Source organism: Montipora foliosa, chromosome 1 (genome assembly GCF_036669935.1).
Source record: "Montipora foliosa isolate CH-2021 chromosome 1, ASM3666993v2, whole genome shotgun sequence".
In the NCBI taxonomy this organism is placed as follows: domain Eukaryota; kingdom Metazoa; phylum Cnidaria; class Anthozoa; order Scleractinia; family Acroporidae; genus Montipora; species Montipora foliosa.
In genome coordinates, this window is record NC_090869.1 from 51,664,399 (window position 1) to 51,677,938 (window position 13,540).

General features: G+C 42.2%; 1 protein-coding gene across 1 annotated transcript in view; it reads right to left on the minus strand.

Annotated features, from left to right (window-relative positions):
• Nucleotides 1-13,540, minus strand: part of LOC138000759 (MAM and LDL-receptor class A domain-containing protein 2-like) — a 219,297-nt gene that overhangs the window by 177,278 nt on the left and 28,479 nt on the right. The window contains exons 14-20 of the mRNA XM_068847403.1: nt 13,208-13,345; nt 12,302-12,570; nt 11,484-11,577; nt 9,533-9,673; nt 9,018-9,365; nt 7,217-8,359; nt 5,630-6,142 (exon numbers count right to left, since the gene is read on the minus strand). Of these exons, the coding sequence (XP_068703504.1) occupies nt 5,630-6,142; nt 7,217-8,359; nt 9,018-9,365; nt 9,533-9,673; nt 11,484-11,577; nt 12,302-12,570; nt 13,208-13,345 (2,646 nt within the window). The remainder of the gene's footprint in view (nt 1-5,629; nt 6,143-7,216; nt 8,360-9,017; nt 9,366-9,532; nt 9,674-11,483; nt 11,578-12,301; nt 12,571-13,207; nt 13,346-13,540) is intronic.

The window sequence follows — 13,540 nt, forward strand, 5'->3', positions numbered from 1 at the left end:
CTGGTTTATTCATGATGCAAAAACAAATACCTCTATATATTGTTTTTCTCAGTTTGCGAGCGGTCGGAATTCTACGAATCCTCCGATCTGATTGGCTCTAAGAGCGGGTGGAATTTTTCCATCTTGCCCTTCTTGCCCGCCAACCCGGGCGGAATCCTAGCCCTGGTTGCGTGAGCGTGTGTAATGACCTTAAATTTCCTTTTTTTTTTGACACTGAATCCGTTTGTCGGAAACTGTACACGAGTATTTTGTTGATCCTTTTTAGCGACCTCTTTTTTTAAATAGACTTATAGCCCACTCACACCAACAAGACAAGTTTAATTAAACTGGGTTTAACAAAATAAAAATAAGTCACAGAAAAATGTAGGACTGGCTTTTCCACGAGATTCACGTTTGTTTCAACACATGCTTTGACCTGTGCTAAATTCGTAGTCGACAAAAGTCAGTAAACATGATTTAAAAAGGAAACACTTTGAAACAGTGTTTAACTAAACATGTTTAAAACATGTTTAAGGTTTGGTGTGAATGGGGCATTAGGCTGATTATGTAAACGCGATTTAGTGAGAGTCGGAATTAGGTTTCATTTCCCTTGGTTAATATGTAAAACCACGTAAGTTTAGTTTAGCCAATGAGAATTATCGGCGGTTTTGTGGTCTGGCATCCAAGAATAGTCTTTTGTCTAAGCTCTACTTAGTATAAGCCTTCTATAGTTTCATATTTAGGTTTTGAAGGAATTGTGATTGTGAGAGATCTTCCATCTCTCTGATGAATAAATCTTGTGATAATGTGAGAAGTGTGGGCTTCTTTCTCGTGTTTCCCACATTACTGGCACCTCCGACGGGACAGTCTCCGAGTAAAGATGTCTCTGAGGAAACAACTTAGTGAATTAGAGGCAAAACTGAAGGCTCTTCATCTTAGGATAAAGAAGTGTGATGAAATCATTGCAAGTCGTGAAAAGCAAGCCATCGATCGGCAACGTGCGTCTATCATATCTTTGGCTGGTGAAATCTATCAATTGAGAGGATCTATCGTGGAGAGCAAGTTTTCTCAGGGTGAGTCTGAAGAAACAGTGAAGGTTTGGTCTGATGGGATTGAAAAGGAATTAAATATGACCGATGCAATCGTGGAAAAGCTCTCTAAATGCCTTGATGCAATTGTAAAGGAAAAGCATGACTTTGAACGTGAAGAACCGCATGGGAAAGACCTGGCTTATGAAAAACAGCTACTCGACCAGAAGCTTGAAGCAGCCCTCAAGCAAAAGGAACTGGAAGAGAAAAGGTCAGTTGTAAAGCTTCCCAAACTCTCTATGACCCCTTTTAATGGGACCGTAATCGACTGAGTGCGTTTTGAAAACCAATTTGTAGCAATGGTAGATTCTCAGAACGTTCCTCCCGTGACAAAGTTCTCATACCTTAAGGAGCTATTGGTTTCAAGAGTACGAAGCGCTATAGATGGTTTACCATTCAATGAAGAAGGCTATCAGCGAGCTCTGAAATATCTTCGCGAAAAATTTGGGCAGCCAGAAGAAATAGCGGGAGCATATGTCATTAATCTACTCGAATTGCCAGCTATAACAGAGAGAAACATTGCCAAGGTCCATCAGTTTTATGAAAACTTTTGTTCACAATTGAAAGTCTCGAAACGTTAGGAAAACTCGAATCTGTCCAAGGCGTAACTTATTATGTTATTGTGAAAAAGTTAATGTTTCTTCGAAGCGAGTTGGGTGACGCACGTGGGCGGTGATTGGCGTTCGTGGTCCTTTAAGGAATTACTAGAGGCCTTGCACAAGTGGGCGCAAGTGGGCGCAATCGTAAAAGGGTCTGAGAAAGGCAACCCGACAAAGGGCAACCCCTTACCCAAACGTCCTAATATCTCAAGCGAACGTGCCTTTCACTCTCAGGATTGTCACATCAGCAATTGCGTCTATTTTGATAGTAGTAATCATGATGTGATAAGATTTCCACGCCAGCCGAACGGAAGACATTTCTAGTAAACAAAAAACTTTCTTTTAATTGTGCTGCTGGTCAACATAGTGCCATGAAATGTCCCAGCAAATTCTCATGCCGTATTTGTCACATAAAAAACACCGTACATCGATTTGCGAGGGAGGAATTTCCGGTTCAAGTCTGACATGTACAACCAACGTAGTCGGATCATCAGTAATACATCCTGGGTTTGTGGTTAAAGTTAATGGTCACAAATTCCACGCACTTCTTGATAGCGGAGCTAGTCATTCTTATGTATCTTCCACGCTGATACATCTCATTCGCGCACGTGCAGTGAAGAGTGGAACGCGTCGTGTCGCCACGTTGCTGGGTGTGACAACCACAAAGCTATCAGAATACGATTTGTGTCTACAAGCAGTGAAAGGGGACTTCTCGTTGTACACGCGCGTCACGCGAAAAGACAAAAGGGGGTTACTGATGCTGGATAATCCCCGATACGCTGAGCGGATTGCCCACCACTCTCATCTATATGGAATCGAGCTTGACGATCAGTCACAAGATGAACGCTTACCTGTTCATATGATCCTCGACTCAAACGAGTACGCCCAAATTCGCACACGTACACAACCACGCGAGGGACATCGTGGAGAACCTGTAGCAGAGTTCACCCGTTTTGGATGGGCACTCATGGCTCCAGGAATAGACACTGATGTCGGCGCAGGTTTTTTGGCGATCGATGCGGTGGGCGACTATGAAAGATTATGTGCTCTAGACGTGCTCGGTAGAGCCAGCTCCCTTGAATTCTTCTGGTAGACAATTCTGCATGCCCCATCGAGTCGTGATTAGGGAGAACGCGGAGACCACAAAGCTGCGTATTGTGTACGACTGCTCAGCGAGAGGACAGAAAGGAGCACCTTCATTAAACGACTGTCTTGAGCCAGGCCCTCCCTTGCAAAACAACGTCTATGACGTGCTAGTACGTGGAAGATTTCACTCCGTAGCTTTTGCAGCTGACATGAGAAAAGCATTCCTTCAAGTTCGCATACGCGAAAGTGATCGTGACGCTCATCGGTTTCACTGGTACGTGATCTTAATTCCTATGAGGTGATCACTCTGAGGTTTACAAGAGCTCTTTTTGGTCTAGCCCCTTCTCCGTTTCTTCTAGGGCGGAGTGATTGGACAACACCTGGAGTCGTGGAGCAAGCGATTGCCCCAGAGCGTGGCTGAGATTTTGCGCAGTTTGTACGTTGACGACCTGCTCTCTGGTGGACCGACTGTTACCCGCGCAAATAAACTCAAAGCTGATGCGGTAACCATCTTTTCCAACGGTGGGTTCCAACTACACAGGTGGCACTCAAACTCACCAGAGTTAGAGGAAAGCTGTCAAGAGAATGTGGACCTCAGTGAAGTCACCTACGCCAAGCAGAATTTGGGAACCGAATCTTCTAATTGTGGAACAAAACTGCTCCGTCTAGAATGGGATAAGACAGCAGACACTATTGCCATAGCATTTCCTGAGCTAGACACAAAGCCAACTAAAAGAGTGATTCTAGGGCAGCTTGCACGTATCTATGACCCACTTGGACTGGTTTCTCCCATAACCCTACAAGGAAAGGTTATCTATCGAGATGCATGTGAGCAGAAGGTTGCTTGGGACGCCCCATTGTCAGATGAGCTTGCTGCGAAGTGGAAGCGCTGGGAGAATTCTCTGCCTGGAAAGGTAGTAACTAAAAGAACGTTGGCTCCGTATCAAGAACCCACCAGCGAAGTAGAGCTCCACGCCTTCGGACACGCTTGTGGGCACGGTGTTGCGGCGGCGGTTTATGCTGTTGTTCACCAAGATTCTGGTATTACACAAGGCTTAGTAGAAGCAAAGGCACGTTTTGCGAAGCAGCGCATGACCATACCACGCCTGGAGCTGGTGGCTGGACACATGGCCGCAAATTCCGTGGAAAACGTTCGTCGTGCTCTAGATGGTTTTCCTGTGACTTTTGCCTGCTGCTGGTTGGACAGTACGGTAGCACTACATTGGATTCGGTGAAGTGGTGAATATCGACAGTTCGTGGCTAACCGCGTCAAGAAGATTAAAGAGCACCAAATTAAGGAGTGGAGACTCGTGCCTAGCGATGAGAACCCTGCCGACCTTGGAAGCCGAGGGGGTTTAGTGGTCAATGCAAAGCTCCGGTGGAACGGTCCTGAGTGGCTGCAAGATCGAAATAAGTGGCCCCAAAACCCCGTAACCACTCCTAGTCCCGAGTCTGCTGCCGAGTCTAAAGTCGTTCGAGAAGTATTGGCCGCAGTCACTGTAGAGGAGAAGCCAGATGGATTCGACCAATTGTTTGTCGTTTACATACAGAAGTAAGTGTTTCAAAACAGACTTTTATTGATCAAGAGGCGTGGAAATAGAATTCAAACAAAAATGTTTCTGTTTGAATCGTTCAGTTTTAAGTCGCTTACTGCATTCGCTATCAAACGCGGTGCGAGTCTACTATTAAAAAAGTGATTTCAGAGAGGAAGAGAGAGAGGGAGGAAAACAATAAATAAGTTATTTAACAGCTAAGGGTCGGGCCGTACAGTGAAAAACTGTGACCTCGATCACAGTTTTTCGCTATACGAACCTCCCAGCTGGCAAATAACATATACATATTAATAAATACATGATGAAAAGGAAAACACGAGGTGGACCCAACAACGTTTGCTAACAAATATGATAAATTGAAACAGAATAATAAAACTGTATTAATATTTAACCATCGCTAAATACCACGTACAAGGCTAATAAGGTAATACTGTCGTTACCGAGGCAGATTTTTGTCTTGTTACGTTTTGGATGTTACGGTCCGTCATTACTAATGTACGTTCAAAACCGATCGATTATGGCAACATTTACTCACTGGCTTAAAATCGCAGCGTGTAAATGCAGCTTATTAGACATGCAAAATACGAGTTTCAAAGTCTTAAAGCGTGAAACTCCCTTGCAGCATATTAATTCAGCCGAGTACATACACACGCATTGTAGTCTTAAACTAGTGGGCCTTTGACGTCATTTTCTCCTGGATCCAGCTCTCTCAAGATCTTAAAGTTAGTAATGGCGGATCATTAAATAGGAACATAACCAGTTAAAATAAACAGGTGCCTTTTTTAAAATCAAGGCTTAAACTTTAAGTCACTTAATGTTTAGTCACATAGTTTTGAAATCCAATGCAAAAGGAGAATTGATTTTTTGGTCATAGCCGCACTTAAAGCAGTAACGAATGGGTGGCCTGGATTTTTCAAGCTTGACTGAACGGGATTTGAACCTAGGTTCTCGGTATTCTACCAACTGAGCTTTCAAAATACGAAGATGCTATAATTTAAGTATCAAAGATATATTTGAACTTCGAAAAGATGTACGTTCAGTTTTTGAAATCTGCAGTGGTCTTGGGGAACTCAACACTCAAAACTCAAAACGTAGCTAGTCCAATAAAATGTGGCGTTGGTTTGCGACAGTGTTTTTCTTTTCTTTTCGCTTTGCTTTTGTTTTTATTATTGTTGTTAATTTGCTTTTGTTATCGTTGTTACTTTTGTCGTTGTTGTAGTTGTTTTCCAACAGTGTTTTTCTAATCTCATTTGGCTTTGGTGAAACTCTGGAACTTTGTTTTGATGCGCATCTTTCAAAGACTGTAATTTATTATAGAAAATACCTCTTTGGTCTCCAAGCGTGTGATCATTAGATGGACCAGTGTTTGTTGAAGAAGTAGCACCCTGTCCAATTCTCCAATCAAAGTTATCACCCACGCGATGAGTCCAACCACACTTCTTCAACTGAGCAACAGGACTTTCAAAATCACAGTTCACTGTGGCCCGACACGCTGTATTCTGAAGTTCAACATCATCCAGGGCTATATCTCCTTGGTAGCCCGTGCCTCTGACGCCCTCAAAAACGATCTGGTAGGCATTGTTGTTGGATACTTGCACTCGCCCATTCCACCATTTGTTACCTCGTGTGCCAGATCTCGACCACACAGGACCATTAAACTGGTTTCCAACTTTAGTGTAAACGTTAAGGCTTGAAATGTGTGGTCCATACATATGATACCAAAATGACAGACACTTTGGCTGCGATGGATTAGATGTGATGGCAGGTGAGTGAAGCCTTGCAGTGTCATTGGGCTTTCTGGGCCATGATGCTTCAATGTATATATACCATCCCCGAGCTAAAAGGAAAAAAACGTCTCAACTACAATGAAATTTAACTATAGCCCTCGGAATCATCACCCTTAAGAGTCTGTTTCAGTGGGAGTCACTTGAAAGGGGTGTCTGGAACGCCAAACTGGACTGCAGTGAAATGACCAACTAGGGTCCTCGTCGTTAACTTAATTACGAGTTAAATTACACAATTCTCTATACTACCTCTTGATAGACAAGTCAATAAGCTGATTCTAGAACAAGGGAACAAGTAATTTTTGTAATACGTATTTGTGTTTAACCTGAGTGTTAAGTTCAATAGACTGGTATCAGTTGGAGCTGGGAAGTACGGTTTTTAAATGGCACAATTTCCATATGGAATACGCTCACAAGCACTTTACTATAGAGAATGAGGGAACCTGCCAGACTTATAGATGCGATGTGTCTTCTATTGCACGGCAAGGTCTATCCAAAGCATCAATACTGGTAATTGCGTCAAACTGTTGCACAACGCAAGTCAAAGAATATTGTTTTTAAAGGAGCTAGGAAGCAACCCAACAACTACTTGATTCTACAATTGCGGTCATTTTGGCAGAAGATGAAAGAATAGGCCATTTCCGAGTTCATGTCTGCCTTCCCTTCAAAGCGAGTCTAATTGCGAAGTTTTTCTTATGAAAATTTGTTTTTATTCATATGTTAAGTAGAACTAATTACCATCACAAAAACTTCGCAGTTCGACTCGCTTTGAAGAGGACGCAGGCATGAACTCGGAAATGGCCTATATTCAGTTACCAATGAAACCAGTTTTTTTTCTTGGTGTTAGCAGGAATGCCTCAATTTTCCCTAAATGTTCATGTACATAAAGACTATTTTGAGGGTCAAAACACATGCGAGTCGGGATAAAAACAAACAAGTTCTATATGAACTGGCTTACTGGTGGTTTCGATTTTTAACTTATCATTCCACCAAGCTAATTTAAAGTAATATGTCATTTACTTTCCAAATAAAGTCAATTTGTGTCAACGAAACTTGGCTTACCCACAAGAAAGTTAAGCGACAGTTGCGACAAACGCGGCGTGAACAATATTTTACGTGTAACTTACTTGGTTGCCACCTGAATATCTGGTTTCTCTGGTCACATGAGGCTACCAAGATAAGTTTTCTGTTATTCGTAGCAGATCCAAGATTCGGAGCAACACACTTGCTTGTCGCAACGTGCTGAATAGATTTTGCAGATGTAAACCTCCATTTTTCAGTGCATGTGTCAAGCAAAACAACATCATCTGCATTTAGTCCAGGTCCGCCTCTGCGGCTCCAACACATGCTATACTTGGTATAGTTCATATAGCCATCTGAAGTTAGCTGGAATTCCAATCGTGCTTCGCCACAGCCATCATAAAACACAACAGAATGCCCAGGAGTAGGCTTGGTATGGCCCCCGAGAAAAACATGTACACATTTTCCACTGAGAAGATGTTGAAGGGAACCAGGTCCATTTGGACCAACCACCACACCTTGCTGTTTAGTGTGATCCATAACTGGTCCGGTCCCACCAGAACCCGTTCCTCCTTGGTGTCGTGTCCAGTTAAAGACATCCGTTATAACCTCCTGTGTGTAATTACATAGGTCACTTTCGAAGTCACAGTTATAGATGGAGGGTGGGACAGTTGGTGGAAGAGTGAATCGTGTTGTTGGTGCTGGAGTAGTGGATGTTGCCTTGTTTGGATTGGCTTTAGCTGGAAGTATTGTACAATCTCTATTTGTAAATAGAACGTCATCAATTGCTATGTCACCACGAAAACCATTGCCACGCACTCCCTCAAAGACAATCCAGTAATTTCTGCTGGGACTCTTCCGAAGAGAGACCCTTCCATTCAACCAGTTGCTTCCCTGTTGACCACTCAAACTCCAGAGGAGAGTTTCAGACCGACTTCCTGGGCCGGTTTTCTGTATAACGTTGAGAGTGCCTATGTCGGCACCCAACATGTGGTACCAAAACTTCAAACACCTCCCACGAAAAGGAACGGGTGAAAACTGCTGACTAACAAGTCGTGCAGTCTCGTTTAACCGTCTCGGTGAGGAAGCTTCGATGTACATGTATGTTCCATTTGCTGAATTCGTTGTGTGATCCGTACTGGGACCTGTTGAAGAAGATAGTGTATTTCCTTTGCCCTCCAGCCAGTCAAAGTCATCTTCCTTGCGAGTGTTCCTCCACGTGCACGTTCCCCTCTCGAAGTCACAATTGCCTAGAGTGCAAACGAAACGGATCTAGTTCACTCAACCCACTCATACATAACATCAGTTTAATGAGAGAAACACAAGGCGGTCAAACCCAACCACAGTTGACCTTGAGCTCCTTTTTTTTCATTCGAGATATAAACAAAACTTCCAAATCTTACAGGTAAGACTCTTAACTCTTTGCTGTCTGCCCTTTAGAAAGCTGAGATACCAGTCCAGTATATAAGGAGTGAGCGGAAGCTATTTTAGTTTCTGTGACAAAAGGTCGTGTTTCACACAGTCAAAAGCCTTATTAAAGTACATTGCAAATAAACGTAATGCCCCTGCACTCTTGGGTATCAAGATACTTATTAACTTTATGCTGGATTAAGAGGAGTGCATTCGTACAACTAACCCCTTCTCTATACGCAAACTGACTTGCGCTTAGGTGTTCTTCCATTACATCTCTAGCATGAACCCTTAACACAGATTCATTGCTTCCACAGATCCATTGTTGCAGAGATGTTAGGGAATTGCCTTCCAAGGTTGACAACATAAAGACAATTACGACTTAAACTTTAGATTATCTGTTGATTCTTTATCGTGCAAGAAGGACTTTGAGCTACATATCCAGTTCCGGCATTGTAAAGGACAAATTAAAAACACGATTGATTTTGTGTCACCCACCTGGTCTGGCACATGTGCCCTTGAAGACAGAAACATCATCTATGGCAATATCTCCTTTATCTCCATTGCCAACAGTCCCTTGAAATGCAATACGGAAAGCTCTCAGCGGGCTCCACACAGACACCTGCGCAATAAGCCACTCATCTCCTTGATTTCCAGACAATATCCAAATTCGAGGACCCCCAGTTGATGTAACCAGTTTGTACACAGCCAAAGAACCTACTGTCGAGCCATTCATGTGATACCAGAACTGGAGACACATGGCATTGGTCTTAGGCATCTGTGGGGAAAGTAACCTGGCCCTGTCTCCTCTCGTTCTTGAACTGCTCTCGATGTACATGTAAAATCCTTTAAAAACGGTGATTAAAGTGTTAGATTTAAAAGAAAGACGTTCAAATCACAGACATGGGAGGCACGTAATTTTGCTGAGGTGAAATGTTTGCTTCCAATGCACATTTCAAATTTGACCTTTTGCCACGGAGTGTAAAGCATGACAAGCGACTACAAAGGCTTACCTGCAGGTGACCCCAATGTATGATCTGCGGCTGGGCCAGTGTTTGGAGTGATGGATGCCCCACTGGCACGATCCCAGTTAAAATTATCGTGTGTATCTTGTGTGTACCCACACATGTGACTTTCTTCAAAAGTGCAAGTTGCTAAAACGGAGATTATAAAGGCCATGATTAAACAGTCAGTCATGCATGATCAGTCTGCGAATGCATGGACGTAGGTAACAAATTTGCCTTGATTTAAACGAAAAAACCAACTCTACTTTTCTCTACAAACTGGTTTTTTACAAAAAAATCATACATGCTCAAATTAACAGAATGTGCACTTTTCGTGTGTAAGCTGCGCTGCTTTAGGTTGTACGTCCCTCCCAGGCAGACCAATACCGTACCCTACTCAAAATAATGTCACTCTACGGGCCAGTTCTCTATTGAGATCAAAGAACCGCACCAGGAAAAAAAAACAACACTCAACCCAAAGATCAAGTCAAGCAAATTTATTTTAAACACAGGAAGGTGTATTTGTCCATTACCATTACAACGTTCCTTAATTCCCGTCAATATTATTGCAAATCCTTCACTATTTCACACTAAAGGTGGCACATGCATCTACTGAAACAGTCTGTTAAATTGAAGGAAATAATGATTTTTCTAAGGCAAGAATGAGGTGAAATCAAATAAGTCGCTTTGACTTTTTTTTCACCCTTGTACCGTCCGTAAACACGATGATAATAGGGAGCTTAAGCAGGCGCGTTTTTGAGACGCGGACGGCAACCGGAAGTGACCTGTTTTCCCTTTTAACTTGTCTTCACACAACCACATTTCATTGTCAAGTTTTGTTTCTCCATTAGAGATGATTAGTATAAAAATCTGGGAGACACAACTGTCCTGGAATGCGAATTGGTCTCTTCCGGTTGCCGTCCGCGTCTCAAAAACGCGCCTGCTTAAGCTCCCTATTTCTCTCTTTTTAAAGGGGCTATGTCACGCCAAATGATGTACCCACCCAAGATGCCCAAAAAGTAGAATGAAACATTGCAATTAATAACCACTTAGAGCGGTTTTCAAATGAGTGTCGTAAAACCAAAACCAAAGTAATTACTTTGGCCAATCAAAAAGGACGGAGACAATCCAGTAAACCAATCAAAACCCGAAGTAATTACACGTAGCCGACACAAAGCGCGGGAAAATGTGCACGCGCGAGCCATGATTGGTTTTGGTTTCACTTCTGATTAGTTGAAAAATTAGCGCAAGAACTTTGAACCAATCACTGAGTGAAGTAATTATAAATCAAAGCAATTCTCTAATTACTTTAAACCACTCTAAGACGGTTGAACAACATAAAAGAAAGGAATGAAAGAGGAGCATGGATGGACAAAATTGGACGAGAGAAATGGATTGAATTTGGGTAATCTTGAAAAAAAATCGGCCCGACATTTTTCAAATTTATGGGAAATCGCCTGGATATACGTCTTTCTTCCTCAGAATCACCTTGTTTTTGATTCTACGATAATTTACTCGGCAGAAAAGGAATTCCACTTTACCCTTTTCGAGTTTTACACTCGTGACCAGGTGATCTGGTGACGTAATTCGGAGGACTAGGGAGGAAGATTTTAACGCCGTATCCCACAACCGAGCGCGGCCTACTTTCGAATTTAACATGGCAGGGGCGAGGTTAGATTTTGTCGGGTCTACTTGAATGTTCATTCAGTAACAGTAAATGTTGTAGACACGTAATGATCTGTTGAGTTTTGGCGATGGCAATACTGCAGGGAGTTTGGAAACAACGCCAAAGGCCGCGCTTGTTTCTTCCCAGTGCTCCAAATTACGTCACCAGATTTAAAACTCTAAAATAACGTGACATGTCCCCTTTAAAGACACCAGCAATCCGAGCTGTAACTTGCTTGTACGCTCTTGCTTTGCGTTGCGTTTGGTTACCACGTTCATTCACTGCACTACTTACTTGATGACACTTGACAGGGTCCTGATGACATTGAAATGTCATCCAATGCAATGTCTCCTTGATAACTGTGCCCCACAGATCCAACCATAACAATCTATACATGTAGTTGAAACTTATGTTAAGCAATTGTCATTATCACTTTAAAGTGCCACTGTGACCAATTCTTATTTTATTTTGCATTTTAAAACTATGTTAACTAAACACTAAGCGACCAAAGTTTTAAGCCTTGATTTAAAAGAGACACCTGTTATTTTAACTGGAATTGTCCTATTGAACAGTCCACCATTACTAACTTTAAGATCTTGCGAGAGCTGGATCAAGGATAAAATGAAATCAAAGGCTTACTAGTTTAAGAATGCAAAGCGTGTGTAGGCCGCAGAACTAATAAGCAGCACGGGAATTTTGGGCTCTCAGACTTTAAACTCTCGTTTTGCAGATATAACAAGTTACATTCACACGCTGAAATTTTAAGCTAGTGAGCCCTAGTTATGGCCTGATGCAGAAGAGGGGGAAAGATGGAAAAAGAGTGTAGCAGTGTTTTTTGTACAATTTCATAGCAGTTGTGCCGAATAGGCTGGAAGTGGTCTTTTATAATTTGTTTTTCTCGCTCGCGAGTTGGACAAAACGTATATCCTCAACCAACAGGCACTACCCTGGTTGTCTGACAGACACTTGATAAAAGAAATCAAAACAAAACGGATAAAGTATAAAGTTGCATGAAATTAAATGCGTTTTCAACGATAAATGGACGTCAAGGACTTTTCAAGAACTCCAAAGAGGAATTACCCCGTGTAACAGTTATTTGCTTGTACACGCACCTGGAAGTGAGTCCTGCTGGTGATAGTCACCAACGCATGCAGCCATTTGTCCCCACGTGTTCCTGTCTTGGACCACAACTGTGTATCATGAGCACCAGTCCTAACATACACACTAAGAGTATTGATGTGAGCGCCATACATGTGATACCAAAACGACAGGCATTTCCCATTACTACCAGTGGTAGCAGGAACTTGGGCACTTATTAACCTGGCCGTGTCATTTAGCCTTCTAGGCGACGATGACTCAATGTATATATACCAACCTCTACCTGTGAATGAATAAAAACACCAGTATGCAAAATTACCATCTATCGGCTTTGAATTGGAGTGCGTATTATACACGGGCGCGTATTATACACGGGTAAATACGGTACTTAAACATGACGCCCGTTTGCTTGATGCTTCCTATTAATGCTCAGTTTTTCTCTATGGAGACTTCTCAGTTTGTTTCTAATAATAATTTTATTTAAGCACTTTAAGCCCTAGGCAAACAGATTTACAACTGCGTCATCACAAGTTTCAAACTTGTGCTGGCGGGTGAAATAACAGAAAGTCAGTTTGGCTGTCAATGCACGTTGGAATGCAAGTTGTATTCCCAAACCTGCAATTCAGGACTTTCGCCTCTGTTTGCCCACAGTAAAACAGTCTTGCAATCCGGGTTTTCACTAAGTTTTCAGCTAGGGTTTTGTTATGTTAAGACTGTTTAAACATTGACTCTAAGTGCGTTCATAGTTTTAAAAAAACCACGTACGTCAAAATAAAAACAAGAACGTAATTTTTCCCTTTGTTATCGAAAATACTGCAAGGATTTGCATTCGAAATCCTTGGTATTTAAGACGTATGCTTGTTTTTATCCCGAAGTGCCCATGTGTTTATTGAACTTGGCTTATGGATACTTTGGACTACCTGTCGTGTGATCTGCAGATGGTCCGGTCGAGGATGAGAATGTTGAACCTCTATTTCTTGTCCAGTCAAATTGGTCATTTGTGTCTTGTTGCCACGTACAAAGATCAGTCTCAAAGTTGCAGTTAATGCCAACATTTGCTGAAAGGAACAATCACTTTGTTATCTTTGAACAGGGAATTGATAAGTAATTATTGCCTCCTGGCATATTCCTTCAAGATGAGAATGCTGACGAAGGATAAGTTCAATTATAATGGTACATGACACATGTGACTGGATAACCATTAAACTGCAAAATACCGAGAGGTTAAAAATATACATTCAGTCATGCATAGA